We start from the raw sequence: 15,363 nt of genomic DNA on the forward strand, positions 1-15,363 counted from the left end.
AGCATAACTGGATGTGGTCTCCTGAACAGAATAAAAATAGCTAAAACAAAAATACATACTGACTTTGGTAACTCCTCTCATAATTACTACAAACTATGCTGTTATATATTTATGCTAGCATTATCAAGTTGTTGTTTTAAGGACTCAGTCATATTTAATCCCCAAATCATTTATTCTAAGTATACCAATTATTGTAATCGCTTTTTTTCTTTTTAGGTCACACCTGGTGATGCACACAGGTTGCTCCTGGTTCTGCACCCAGGAATTACTCCTGGCAGTGCTCGGGGGACCATATGGGATGCTGGGAATAGAACCCGGGTTGACCAAGTGCAAGGCAAATGCCCTACCCACTGTGCTATTGCTCCAGCCCCTGTAATTTTTTTTATAAACACTAAAATATGTAAATGCCCAAAGAGAGTTGTTTCTGAGAAAGGTCAAATATTTACATTTTACAATTAAGGCTAATTACTGACAAATTACGTGATAATAGGGCTTACAGATTAAAAAAGCTAAAGCAGGATAGAGTCTATATTTAAGTTGCTTCACATTCCTTCTTAACACTTGGTGTACTGCTACCAGCTGTCAACCTGTACATGTGGGGTGAGTTCATCAGCAGCCTGATGGTGTCTTCATGCTTCCTAATACCCCGAATTGCCATTGCTTCTGTGCCTTTGACCGGACCCCAACAACTTGGGACCAATTCTAGCAAGAAATTAAATGGCCAAAAGTTACGTACGTGACAGCCACGGCCACAAACCACTTCCAGCTAAGCTACACAAGCTCATTTATTGGTCTTGTTTCATAGACCCATAAATAAATCTCTAAAGAGAACAAAAGCCGCAATTAACCTCTGACCACACATGGCTGAACAGTCCAGGGTAAATCGGATGGGGTGGATCAGCGTAGAGCCTGCTTAAGCAGAAAGCTCCTGAAAGCTGCTTGCTTCTGTAATTCAAAATTGCCACCATACCTGCAGCCTGACTCCACAGTCTCAGAATGTATCACACAAAATATAATCTGCTGAAAATTAGAGCATGAGGGTTTTGTGACTGAAATCTCCAGGCTTTCTCAGAGTTGGGGTGGGCTACCTTCCCCCACTTGCCAATACTTCTACTTGCCAGTACGTCTGGCAGTCACCACAACAAACCAACTCCAGCCCCACCATGTAAGCTCTACTACTGGCTTTGCTTTAGAGATCCATAAATAAATCTCACAAAAAATCAAAAGCCTCAGTTAATCTCAGACCTGTTAAAGTCTGAACAGACTGGGGTAATTCAGAGTGGGACAGGTCATCCTGGTGCCTGTCCCAGTAGCTCCTTGCTCCTACAATCCAAAATCGCTGCCATCCCCTCGGCCTTACTCCACAGTCTCCAGACAGATCTCACGGAGCCACAATCTGCTGAAAATTCTAGTATGCGGGTTTTGTGACTGAAATCTCCAGGCTTCCTTGGGGTCTGGATGGGCTACTTCTCCCCACCTCCCTCTACTTCCAGAAGTCTTGGCAGTCACATGCACACCATCCACACCCCAAAACTGCCACCCAATTAAAAAGCTACTCCAACTCCAAAAGCTACTGAATGAATGTATTTTTATTTGTAAGAAACAAACACCAGGAACAAACACCAGGACCTCTTAGCACCTGTATTGCAACCCAGAATGCACAAAAGGAAAAGGAGAGAGAGAGAGAGCAAGAAGGAAAGTGACTCTCATAGAGGAAGGCTGGGAGTGCAGGTGGGGTTTTGGAGGGAATGGTGGGAGGGAAACGGAATATTGGTGGTGATGGGAAATGTACACTAGTGGAGGGATGGATGCTGGGTCATTATATGACTGAAACCCAAATTGTGAATAGCTTTGTAATGGTCTGTCTCACGGGTATTCAATCACAAAAATTTTAAAAAGTAGTAAAGTTGAATTCATGCCCAATTCAATCAGCTATATCAATGACTGAATAAATAGCTGTACTCCTACATTTAAAAATAAAAGTAAAAAGACTTAACACCTTTAAAAGACGCAAACTGAAAATAGTAACTATGATACTTGGGTTCTCAGACTCTTCATTTGGAAGATAAAGACACCTCAAACTCAACATCCTGAAATCAAATCCTGATCTCTACCAATGACTGTCCACACTTCCCACCGAAGTTACTCTTAACTCTAATTCTCTCATACTCGTAACCTGTCAGAAAACTTAAATAGTTTCTTTTTTATCTTTAAATTTTGTTTAAATATGAAAAGTATTCAAAACACACTAAAAATGAGCATCAATTCTCCCTTTCCTTTCTCCTATGCTACTGGTCTAACTTACTGTTACCCCTTGCTAAGACGGCCGCCACGCCTTCCAGTCTGTTTCCCACACAACTGCTAAGGAGTCCCTTTTCCATTTTCTGTGTGGTCACCACTCCCTTCTGCTCAGAATCTTTCATGAGTTCACTTTTCAAGTGGAAAACAGACTCCTTACTAATAATATGTGATGTGTGAACACGGGATAAGACATATAATTAAATAAATTTTCAAATGAGATGACAAAATAAGACTATGTCAACATTCAGTGATTTGGAAAATTTGCCACCCACAGTTTCTGAAAGAATTACTCACAAATGTATTCTAGTTGCAGTAAATTATAATAAAAAGCAAGAAATAAGACAACATAGAGTATGTTGAAGGATTGGAAAAGAAACTAACATTTTAATGAAATGTAGATAATTTTATTATTTATATGTGATTTGAAAAATAGGATACTGTAATTGGAAACAATATTTCTACATTTAAAAAAACTTTTAAATGAGAGATAATTTTTGGATGAATTAAAATATTTATAAAATTTTAACAATTGCTGTGATATTAACTCCAGCTATGATATTAGAAATTAAATGTGTGATTTAAAAAGATAAGTACAAATCTCAGAAATATATTTAGAATATAGAATATAGAACACATCCTCCAATCTTCACTAAAGGCCTCACATAAGTCACAGAGAAATACCTGAGAGGAAGGACGTACTTTAGAGTGGAAAAAGGCAAAAACCATTGACCAAGCTCACCCAAAACCCCTTCTCGCAGAAAGAGAACAGCGCTAGTGAACTAGAAGGACCCACCTCTATACAACCATGATAAGGTAAAGGTAAAGGCCCTCCTGTTGATCGTCGATTTGCTCGAGCGGGCCCAGTAACGTCTCCATTGGAGACTTTGTTGTTACTGTGTCTGGCATATCGAATACTCTTGGTAGCTTGCCGGGCTCTCCGAGAGGGGCGGAGGAATTGAACTCGGGTCGGCCATGTTGGCCGCGTGTAAGGCAAACGCCCTACCCGCTGTGCTATCGCTCCAGCCCAACCATGATAACATAGAGAAACAGCTTAATTCCCCACCGTGAGATGAAGAAAAGAGTCCAGAAACCTCGCAGGGTTTACCCACAAATATGATCTCTCCAATAAAGAATTCAGAGATGAAATGCTGAGAATGTTCAGTGAACTTAAAGAAACAGTGGAGCAGTCAGAGAAGAAAATACGGGAAGAAATGAGAGCAGAAATAGAAAAGTACATTCAGAAATGTCATGAATAAAAAATTCAGTAGATGAAATAAAAAACACAATGGGTGCCCTTAACAGTAGAATGGCTACAGTTGAAGACAAGAATTAGTGAGCTTGAAGACAAGCTGCAGAAAGCTCACAGGCAACAACAAACAATGGGAAAAGACCTCAAAGTAGCTCAAGGGCTAATCAGAGACTAGGGGATAATTCCAAGAGAAACAACACTAGAATTATGGGAGTACAAGAAGGACAGGGAGGAAACCCCAGTGAAAAAGCCACAGTTAAAGAAATCATTCCTGAAAAGTTCCCAGAGCTGGAGAATGCAGACGTTAGATCCTAGGCACATGAAGCATGCTAGCTAAGAAGAGAGCCTAATAAAAAGACTCCAAGACATATCAAAGTTAGAATGATGGATGGCACAGATAGAGACACAATACTGCAAGAGGCAAGGTCAAAGAAGGAAATCACGTACAAAGGAGTACCCCTTAGATTCACAGCCAACCTATCAGAGGAAACCCTCCAAGCCCAAAGACAATGGTGGGATATAGTGAAAAAACTCAGTGAAATGAATGCCTCACCAAGAATATTCTACCTGGCTTAACTCTAACTCAAACTCGAAGTAACCGTACATAATTTCATGGATAAACAACAGCTCAAGAACTTCATAGACTCAAAACCAAACTTTAAAGAAGGACTAAAGGGGCTCCTTTCAGGCAAGAAAAACCCCTACAAGCACAGCAAACCACTACAGAAAGATGGCACAAAACCCTGTTACAACAATTTCTCTCAACATCAATGGTCTAAATGCACCAATAAAGAAACACAAAGTGACAAAATGGATTCAGAAACTGAACCCAACATTCTGCTGCCTATAAGAAACACATCTGAATGATCAGAGCAAACACAGGCTCAAAGTCAAAGGATGGAAAACAATCCTGCAAGCAAACAACTCCCGCAAAAAATCTGGGGTGGCTCTACTAGTATCGGACAACATTGATTTCAGGTTGAAAAAGATTAGAGATACCAGAACCTGAGGGATGCAGCTAAAGTCATGTGAAGGGAAAATTAACAGCTCTGCAAGCGTCTCTCAGGAAGGAAGAAAGGGTTAACATAAGTAACTTGACGTCACAGCTCAAGATCTTAGAAAAGGATCAACAAAAAAGGCACGCAAACCAGGCAGAAGGAAAGAAAGAAAACTTAGAGCAGAAATCAATGACATGGAAACCCCAAAAAACTATCCAAAAGATCAATGAAACTAAGAGCTGGTTCTTTGAGAAAATAAATAGGATTGATAAACCAATAAGAAGATTCACAAAGAAAGAGAAAGAGTACCCTAATAAACTGAATCAGAAATGAAAAGGGGTACATCACAAGAGAAAGGGTGGGGAAGGGGAAGGGAAGAGGGATACTGGGATCATTTGTGGTGGAGAATGGGCACTGGTGGAGGGATGGATACCCAATCAATCATTGTATGACTGAAACGCAAACATGAAAGTTTGTTAAGTATGTAAAGTACCGCATGGTGATTCACTAATAAAAATAAAATAAAATAAAATAAATAAAAAATAAAATCTATGAATCTAAAACTGCAATAAAGAAAAGCATTTTGCAGTTAATAAAATGAAAGATAAAAGTTGGACACTGAAAAGCTAAAATAAAATAAAATAATTTTTAAGAAAATTTAAAAAAATAATAAATTACTGGAAGTAACCAGTGTTGTTGGGGATGAGCTGAATCTAAGAACTCTGTCATGCTGGCGGGAATTTTCCTCAGGGCCTGTCAGTGCCTATGGGCAATAGTGGGAGATTTATCAAAAAGACAAGAATAGAGCTTTCATATGACTCAGTGATTCCACTTCTTGGCATCGTCTTTATTAATTAACTTGGAAACATAAATGCACACCCATGTTCATTGCAGAGCTTAGGACAAAAGCAAGGATACAGAAATAACCGAATTGACCCACAAGAGATGAATGGATAAACAAGTTCCGGGGGCCTGGAGAAATAGTACAGCGGGTGAGGTGCATACCTTGAATGAAGCTAGGTGGATTTGATCCCCAGCACCGCAAACACTACCATGAATGAAGCTAGGTGGATTTGATCCCCAGTCCCCCAAACACTACCATGATTGATCTCTGAGCACAGAGCCAGGAGAATCCACAGGTGAATCCATGAATGCTGCAGATGTGACCCTAAATCCCCCTCTCTCAAAAAACCCACAAAGGGGTTGTATACACAGTGGAATATTATGTGATGATAGGAAGGATAAAATACTTGAGTTCACTAACAAGTTGGATGGAATTGGAAGGTGTGTTAAGAGATGTCAGTCAGAGGAAGGACAAACACCATTTTTTCTCACTATATGTGGCAAAGAGCAGCAAGACAACAGAATAGGTTTAAAACATGGGATAACCCTTGGCCCTGGGTTATAGAAATAAAAATAATAAGGAAAGGGAAATAAGGGGCAGAGGAGAAAGTTGGCAAGGTGGTAACGGGCACTGGTCAGGGGTCTTGGACCTTTTGACACTATTGAGATAAGGTAACTACACCAGAATCATATGAGCCAACACTTGTGTAAACAAGTGACCCAAACTATAATAAATAAAACAATTAAGTTGCTAAAGAGGCAGGATGTGGGGTTCAAGGGAATCTAGGGACACTGGTGGAAGGATGCTGAGTTAGTGGTGGTGGATGTGGAGTTGCCTGAAACGCTATCATTAACAGCATTGCATATAATGGGACCTAAATTTTAAAAAAAATTGAAGAATACCAGAAAAATCCAAAGAAATTAAAAGTGTAAATCAACATGGGCATAAAATCAGATAAAATATGATGAGGAAAAAAGGATAGAAAGAGCAGATTTTAGAAATCACAAAATCAGAAAACCTTTTTTTTCAAAGCTGATACAGGAAAAAATAGAGAAATTATAAACTAAAACCAGTGGATATAAAACAACATCCAGACAGATTAATCAACTTTAAGCCAATTACTTTGCAAACAGATGAAATGGTCAATTTCCAGAAAGATGTAAATTGCCAAAGGTAATTCAAAAATAGAAAAGCCAGAGAAATAATCACCATTGCATAAATTGGAACAGTAATTAAACATATTTTTAGATTTTGAGGATTTTTATACAAAAATTTGACCAAAATCAAAGGGAAGTATAAATGAACCTTTGATAAAATTAAGAAATAAAGAAATAAAATAGTCAACATCCTTTCATTAATATGAGACTAATATAATCTCAATACTCAGCCAGTCATGAATATTTAAAAATAAAAATATTACTGCAGAAACCTGCTCACAAAAATTGATGCAAATATTCTAAAAAATATGATCACTTGATCACTTGGCATCCCGTTACTCATCAATTTGCTCGAGCGGGCACCAGTAACGTCTCCATTCGTCCCTGTTGCGTGCTAGTGTAGCCCAATGGCATCTGCTCACTCCAGGAACATGAAGAGCCTCAAACCTTTCGTTCAGGGTCTTGACGAAGAAATCTGGGCATCTCATAGGTGGGCAGCCATGCGATCTTTTGATATCCTGTGGAATTCATTTGGTAATGGCTCTAGTCCAGTGGTCATCTCCAAATTTCATTACGTGTCTAGCCCATTTGATTTTCGATGTCTTGGCAAACGAGACAGCGTTCCTGATTCTTGATTCTTGACGGAGGTCGGAACTCTGGATTCTTTCTCTCACTTGAGTGAAGCATGATACTCCACACATAGCTCTTTTGATTCCTCTTTGGGAGGCCCAAATAGCGTTCTCATCCTGTTTTCGTAGGGCCCAGGTCTCTGAGGCATATGTTAATGCAGGAAGAACAGTGGAATCAAAGAGATGTGCCCAGAGCCGGAGGTTCTTTGTCCTCTTAGCTATTTTTTAAACAGTCTTGAAGGTGTTCCAAGCCGCTCTCTTACTCCTGCACAACTCAGGTGCCAGATCATTCGTCATGTTGACTTCTCGACCTAGGTATATATAACTGTTGCTTTCAGAGATGTTCATCCCATTGAGAGTGAATGGAACGTCAGGAACGAAACCGTTTCTCATAAACATTGTCTTTGTGAGATTCAGCTGAAGTCTAACCTTTCCACACTCACGGTCGAAGTCAACCAGCATTTGTGCCCCTTGGCTAATGTTTGGTGATATTAGAATGATGTCATCAACGAAGTGGAGGTGGTGTAGTTGCCAACCATCTGTCTTCACTCCCATTTCTTTCCATTCCAGTTGTTGCATGATGTTCTCGAGAATGGTGCTGAAGAGCTTCGGTGAAATGGTATTACCCTGAAATGGTATAAACCCCTTTCTTGACATCAATGATCACCTCCTTGTAGAATGGTGACATTCTGGTAGTGAATTCGCAATGCAGCTCATGGGGGATCCTGATATATTGAGTTTGAATTGGCTAGGGATTCGATGACCACTTCCATCGCAACAGAATCAAAGGCCTTCTTTAAATCGATGAATGATAGAGCAACATTTTGAAGTCCCGAGAAATCTCAATGAGCATGGTTATCGTGTGGATGTGGCCAATTGTGCTGAATCCTTTTTGGAATTTGGCTTGCTCGCATGGTTGTCCTTCATCTAGTGTTCTGCCAATCTTATTCAGGATGACTCAAGTGAATAGCTTGTAGACGACAGACAACAGGCAGATCGGGCAATAGTTGCCAATGTCATGAATGTCTCCCTTCTTGTACAGTAGTACAGTTCTGCTGGTTTTCCATTGAAACATAACCTTGCATTCAGACAGAGAGCGTGTGAAGAGCTGAGCCAGTGTATTGATGAGAACTGATGGCAGGTTCTTCAGGTGTTTGGTCTGACTTTGTGTGGGCCAGGTGCTGTTTGCTTCTTTACTGATGAAACGGCGTGTGAGATTTTGGAAGGGAGAACACTGGGAACGACATATCCATCCTACGGAATTTGGTATGTGGGCAGGTGGACGTGGCTATCGAAGAGTCAAGGAAGAAGTCATGGATAATCTTCTCCATTGCACTTCTGGAAGATGTGATAGATCCATCAGGACGTCAGAGGGCAGTCATCTTGGTCTTGTAGTTGGCGAAGTTCAGGTGGGCATTGCGAATGCTTTTCCCAGCTTCTGCGGCATCAGCCAGAACTGCAGCTCTTCTCTCTCTGAGGTCTTCCTTTATTGCTTCTCCACACTTCTTTGCGAGCTTGGCCATTAGCTTGAGGTTGCCAAACCACATTGGCGAATGAGTTCAAGAATTTTCAAAGACAGGCGTCTTTTTGTGACTATATCTCTCTTGGCATTCCTTGCACAATCATGGAGGTGCTGAACCAGTCAATCATATTCTTCATCAATGTTGTCAACAATGGCATCTTCCCATGTTGCCGCAATAGTGCCAATGAGCTTCCAGTAGGTGGTCGTTCTGGGAGTTCTCTTCTCAAACGTTGCAGCCCCTTCTCCCTGATTTTTGAAGTAGAATTTTGCATGAAGGATCATCAGACGGTGGTCTGATCCCGTTTGGAATTTTGGGACAATAGCAACATCGGTCAGGCAAAACCATCTATTGAATGATTTGGTCAATTTCATTGTGGAACCATCCACCGGGAGACTCCCATGTCCAAGGTTTAGATTCATCCTTCTGGAACTGTGAGTTACCATGGATGGTCTTGATCGACATGATGAACTCAGTCTCTCACCTTGTTCATTCCATTCTAGGTCATGGGTCCTGATGTGGAGTTCTCCTTGCTGATCTTCTCAGTCCAATCTTGGCATTAAAATCAACGACAATAATCTTGTAGAAGGTGTGGTCTTCTTTAAAGAACTTATCCAGCTCCATGTAGAACTTCTCAATTTCTTCTTTACCATAATTGGATGTTGGTGTGTAGACAATGAAGATAGAAACTGCCAGCAGTGAGCCACATCTATTCAAGTATAATTGTCCAATTCAGGTTGTTAAGCATTCGAATGAATCAATGCTCATGGCCATGTTCGTGTTGACAAGGACACCGACACCTCTGATGCCTCTTTTGTCACATGTTCTGAGGAACGGTTCTTCTCCAGTGTCAAAAATGGCGTGATGTGATTGATGACTTCTCATCTGGGTCAGACCAATGATGTTGTACTTGATCTTTCGGGCTTGCACTGTCAGGTCCTTGATAGATGCATCCAATGCCAGCGTATGTGCGTATATGCCTTGAAAGTACAGATAGCCATTTTTGTCCTTCTTCGTTGTTTTTTTTTTTATTAGTGAAATACCATGAGGTACAGTTGTAGGCTTACAAATTTTTGTGCTTGGGTTTCAGTTATACAATGATCAAGTACCCATCCCTTCACCAGTGCACATTTTCCACCACCATGGGTCTCGGTATTCCTCCCCCCAATCCCTCCCCCCCCCAAATAATCTGGAAAAAACCTGAGTGCCTGAGAACAGATGACTGGTTAAAGAAACTTTGGTACATTTACACAATGGACTACTATGTAGCTGTTAGAAAAGATGAAGTCATGAAATTTACATACAAGTGGTACTACATGGAAAGTATCATGTTAAGTGAAATGTGTCCTTCTTTGTTTTGGCAGCCTAGGTCAGCCCTGAGATTTTATAAGTCTTTCCTTCCTCATTCTTCTTAATGCTGCCGAATTAGTGACTCTTTCAGGGTCAGGGGAATGAGACCCATTGTATTTACTGGTTTTGGCATATCGCGCGGGTAGCTTTAGGCTCTGCTGTGCGGGCTTGATATTCTTGGTAGCTTGCCAGGCTCTCCAAGAGGGATAGAGGTTTTTAGGGTGGCCTCTAATCGCCCTTGCAGGTGTGTCCATGGTTCAAAACATATTTGAGCTCCATCAAATATGGTGCAGTAATCTTGGATGATGGGTATTAAGTGTTTTATGAGCCACGCCACACTCCAGGCCGCTTTCCGAACATTCAGGGTGAGACCGACACACGAGTGAAGCCCCACAGAACCAGGTAAGCAGAACTCTGCGATCTTGGACTCCAGGCTCAACGGGACCCAGGAACAGAGATCCTCTGCCTGCTCCCACCAATCTCCAGTGACCCGGGATTAAACCCAGAAGCACCACCCTACCCTGCCCTGCCTGCTTCCACCATCTCCAGCAACCCAGGTATTACACCCAGAAACCCCACCCTACTGGTACCTGATAAATACCTCATTGGCAGACCTCTACTACCTCCACTAAAAAAAAATGAATATGGACAAATTGAATAGTATTTTTTTACATAAATGCAAGTTTGGTTAGATTCTCAAACAATTATTAATGTCCTCAGGGAACCATATGGGAGTGTTGGGGATCAAACTTGGGTCAGCTACTTGCAAGGGAAGAGCCTTACCCACTGTACTATTTCATCAGTCCCAATTAAAAATTCAGAGAAAACTTGTATAAGAGGGAAATTTTGTGTGTGTGTGTGTGTGTGTGTGTTGGTGGGGGGGAGTGCCATACCAGGTAATGCTCATGGTTTACTCCTGGCTTTGAACCAAGGGATCACTCCTGATGGTGTTCACGGGACAATAAGGGCATTTTGGGTGCTGGGGATTGAACTTGGGACAGACACATGCAAAGCAAGGCCCATATCCACTGTACTATTTCTTTGACCTTAAGAGAACTTTTTTTGGGGGGAAGGGTGGTGAACTACCCTCTTCTCTGCTTAGAGCTTATTCCTGCCTCTAGACTTAGGGAATACTCAAGGAGGTTCTCAGGGCATCTCATAGGTTGCCAGGGATTGAACCCAATTTGGCCAAGAGGAAGGCAAGCACCATATTTAAACTATCTCTCCAGACCCAAAGGAACTTTATAAAATCGAATATGGCGTATCTATGTAAACCCATTAGAAACAAACAACAAAAAAATAGTTGAAAATACAAAACCTGGAATAAGAAGGATGCTGTTTCAAAATTAAATAGGAATACCTTGTCAGCAAATAAGACCAGAAAATAAACAGTGGGTAGGACATTTGCTTTGCACATGACCAACCAGAGTTCAATTCTCTGAACCCACCAGGAGTGACACCTGAATGCATAGCCAGGAATAAGCCCTAACTGCCACCAGGTATGGACTCCAAGCAAAATGAACAAAAGTGTAATTACTGGCAATGAAAATCAAATCACAGAGAAATCGCTCATGATATTAGCCTGATACACACATTATGTACTTTAGCCTAAAAAAAGGCATACTTTAAAATAGACTAAACATGATTGTCACCCATTGCCTCTTTTGCAAACCACAATAAGAGAGAGAGAACAAAAGGGAATGCCCTGTCACAGAGGCAGGGTGGGATGGGGGGTGTGAGAGATACTGGGATCCGTGGTGGTGGGAAATGGGCACTGGTGGAGAGATGGGTAGTTGATCATTGTATAATTGAAACCCAAGCACAAAAATGTGTAAGTCTGCAACTTTACCTCATGATGTCTCACTATATAAAAATTTTAATATTAAAAAAAGAAATAAAAAGACTAAGATTGCCTACAATTTAAAAAAAATAAAATAAAATATGTGTTACTCTTTGTGTTTATGTGTGCATACTCATGTTTTTCCCAATGACTCTGTAAGTCCATCCATTTCCAGTATTGCCCTCCCGTTGATCGTCGATTTGCTCGAGCGGGCCCAGTAACGTCTCCATTGGAGACTTTGTTGTTACTGTGTTTGGCATATCGAATACGTCACAGGGAGCTTGCCAGGCTCTGCCGTATATTTAGGTTTAATGCAATGTTTGTTGCATTGCTATACAAAAATGTACTTTTAGAAAAAAATATATATAAGCAAACAGTAATGAAAAAGTAAAAGATGGCAACCCAAATCTAAGGATCTGGAGAGGAAAAAGTTCATTTATTTTCCAAGATCTCACTTTTCTGTGTGATGTCATTCAATTGCTCTACATTTGTGTTTTCCCTGGACAAAGGCCAGTTGAAGAATGTCCTGGGGTTCCTACTTGGAATCTTTCAAGGCAGTTTTATTAATAAATCAAATGTAATCTAGTAACATCCCATGAAACTCAGTGGAGTCAAGAAAGTTTGTTTTCTGCAGTGGTATCATTTTGTGACTTTTGGAGTATGCTGCATAGAACATTCAATCCATAAGCATTCAATCCAGAGAATATAATTGCCCTCGTAGGATTGCAGAATATTTCCATCGACTTGAACCACCTAGCTTAGAACAAAAAACTAAAAATGAAGGAACAATGAGCTAAATAAGAGAGTTAACTACACAGTCTAAGTTGGGTACCTGAATCCAACATTGGAATGAAGAGCCGCTTTCCATTTTTCACAATGCATACGCTTCATATTCATTGGATTATGAAAGACTAATAGTAAAGAGTTGTCTTGGGTATGGTAATATGAATCAATACACTTATATTGCTGATTCGCTTCTTGGAGAACCTGAAAAATTAAAATAACTGCATTACCGTGTGTTTCTTTTCAAAAGAAGAGGCTCCGTTTATCTGCTCTCTTTTCTTTCTCTAGTTCTGTCTACACTTTTAGTAAAAGTGAGAATACAAGTGGTAAATAATTTCTGGAAGATTTCAGCAACTCTTACAGAAAAAGAAATATGAGGGTCTGGGCTAGAAATATGCGCTTAAGTGCTTTTCATTAATTCTGAGAGATAATTAAGTCAAGCAGTCGCTTGTTCACTTCCCCCTTTGTTTTCATATGTATCATCTCATTTTAGCATCCTTTTAAAACTCCAGATAATTAGGTACCGTTACTTTCCGATTCCAAACTTTGAAATTCTCACTTTTCAGCATCAACTGGCCTTGAACGAAGGTAAGAGACTTGTTCAAAGATGCAGAGTTTAGAAGTTCTGGTGTCAGTTCCCTGTCAGTGTTTCTACTCTACATATCACCCTTTTACACTGAATCACAGAGAAATGGCCTTAAAAGGCTTTCTCATGAGTGTTGTTGCAATTTCACTTCTATACTGGCCTTGCCAGAACATTCTACACTCCGCATGCACTGCAACTGCAGCCACAATAGAGAGGCAAGATGGGCAGCTGGATGTCCTGTTTTCTTTTCCCTGACAATCAACACCAAGACGCATGTGCACAGGAAAATGAATTAGACAGCTGTGGGGTTTTGCGTTTTGTTTTCACTTTCATTATCGGTCTGGTGGTGGCAACCTTCAGGTCTCTGACATTTGGATGATCTAAAAGCATAGAATTGCGTATTATGTTAGGCAAGTTTCTGTCTGTGTTTTACTTTTGCTTTCAATTTTACACATAGCATAACCGAAATAGTACACTTGCTTCTCCAATCTAGTTCCTTGTGTGAATTTCTTTATGGAGTGATATTAAAACTTTTACATCTGTTTCCTGAGAGCCAAGAAAAGAAACAGAAAAGTGGTGAATGTTTCTGTATTTAAAAAGTATGTGGGTCACCATCCTTTACTTTGTTTTGAGTAAAGTCGGAAAGGCAAATTCCTTTCAGACTTTAAGCCCAAGAATCATAAAAAAAAAAAAAAACTTTTAATGCATGTGGGCATCGCAGTTTTTGTGTTTACATATTTACATGAAGTACTAAAATATTTCGAAGTTAAAGCTACTCTCAATCAATGTATGATAAATTTTGACACATATTTTTCAATACTTGGCTATGGCTAGGGTTCAGAGAGGTATAGGGATAAGACTGATGGATTACCCACTGTGGAAAGGACTGATGGGAACAGGGGCAGTGAGCAATGGAGGGGAAAGTACAAAACCTGTCAAACAAACCCTGTCATCCCGTTGTTCATCGATTTGCTTTAGCGGGCCCAGTAACGTCTTCATTTTGAGACTTGTTGTTACTGTGTTTGGCATACTGAATACGTCTCGGGTAGCTTGCCAGGCTCTGCCGAATGGGCGAGATACTCGGTAGCTTGCTGGGCTCTCCGAGAGGGGCGGAGGAATCAAACCCAGCTCTGCTGGGCTGGCTGCATGCAAGGCAAAGGCCCTACTGCTGTGCTATCGCTCCAGCCCTGCTATCGATCCAGCAAAACCTAAATAAAAGAAATACATCACCAAGAATACTGGCATATCCACCTGATATGCCAGTATTCAGATGATCAGTCAGATTTGAAGGAACAATACTGAGCCTCAGAGTTACGCAGTAACTTGAAAAACTCATAGCTTGAAAACCAGTTTTGCTCAGAAAGAAAAGGGAGCACCAAGTAAAGGGTGTTGGGAGGATCCTCCCAGGATGGGAGAAGCATGCGGAAAGTAGACTATAGTCTAAACATGATTGCCACTCAATGCCTCTTTTGCAAACCACAACACCCAAAAGGAGAGAGAGAACAAAAGGGTATGTCCTGCCACAGAAGCAGGGTGGGATCGGGGGGAAGGGGGTTGGGAGGGATACTGGGATCCGTGGTGGTGGGAAATGGGCACTGGTGGAGGGATGGGTATTTGACCATTGTATAATTGAAACCCAAGCACAAAAATGTGTAAGTCCCCAACTGTACCTCATGGTGTCTCACTAATAAAAATAAAAATAAATTTTCAAAAATCAGTAAACATTAATAAAAATATTTTTGAAGTGTTTATAATAAAAAGTAAGAAAACCAAAAAAATAAATAAAATCAGTTTTGCAAGAAGCACTGTCCTATTTCCACTGTTGTTTCAATAAATGGATATAGCTCCTAAAATAAATGAATAAATAAATAAATAAATGACAAGACAAACTTCTCTACTCTTGGCATTGAGTATGGCATTCACTCATACTCCGAGTGTTGACCTCTATGAGACTAAGAAATGTTTGTTGGCTTCTAGCTTATATAATATTTTACATATTTTCAACAACAAATTAATGTTTTTAATTTACATAGAATATTCTGTCTTATTAGATGTTTTGTGTTTTACATTTTTAGAGATTTTTATTACAATATTTCACTTTTTTTT

At 40.3% G+C, this 15,363-nt stretch overlaps 1 protein-coding gene across 1 annotated transcript in view; it reads right to left on the reverse strand.

Moving 5' to 3' along the window:
- SPAG17 (sperm associated antigen 17) overlaps positions 1 to 15,363 on the reverse strand; it is a 296,302-nt gene that overhangs the window by 119,371 nt on the left and 161,568 nt on the right. The window contains exon 17 of the mRNA XM_056115626.1: positions 12,721 to 12,875. Within this exon, the coding sequence (XP_055971601.1) occupies positions 12,721 to 12,875 (155 nt within the window). The remainder of the gene's footprint in view (positions 1 to 12,720; positions 12,876 to 15,363) is intronic.

The sequence above is a fragment of the Sorex fumeus genome, unplaced genomic scaffold (assembly GCF_029834395.1).
Source record: "Sorex fumeus unplaced genomic scaffold, SorFum_2.1 ptg000001l, whole genome shotgun sequence".
Taxonomy (NCBI): domain Eukaryota; kingdom Metazoa; phylum Chordata; class Mammalia; order Eulipotyphla; family Soricidae; genus Sorex; species Sorex fumeus.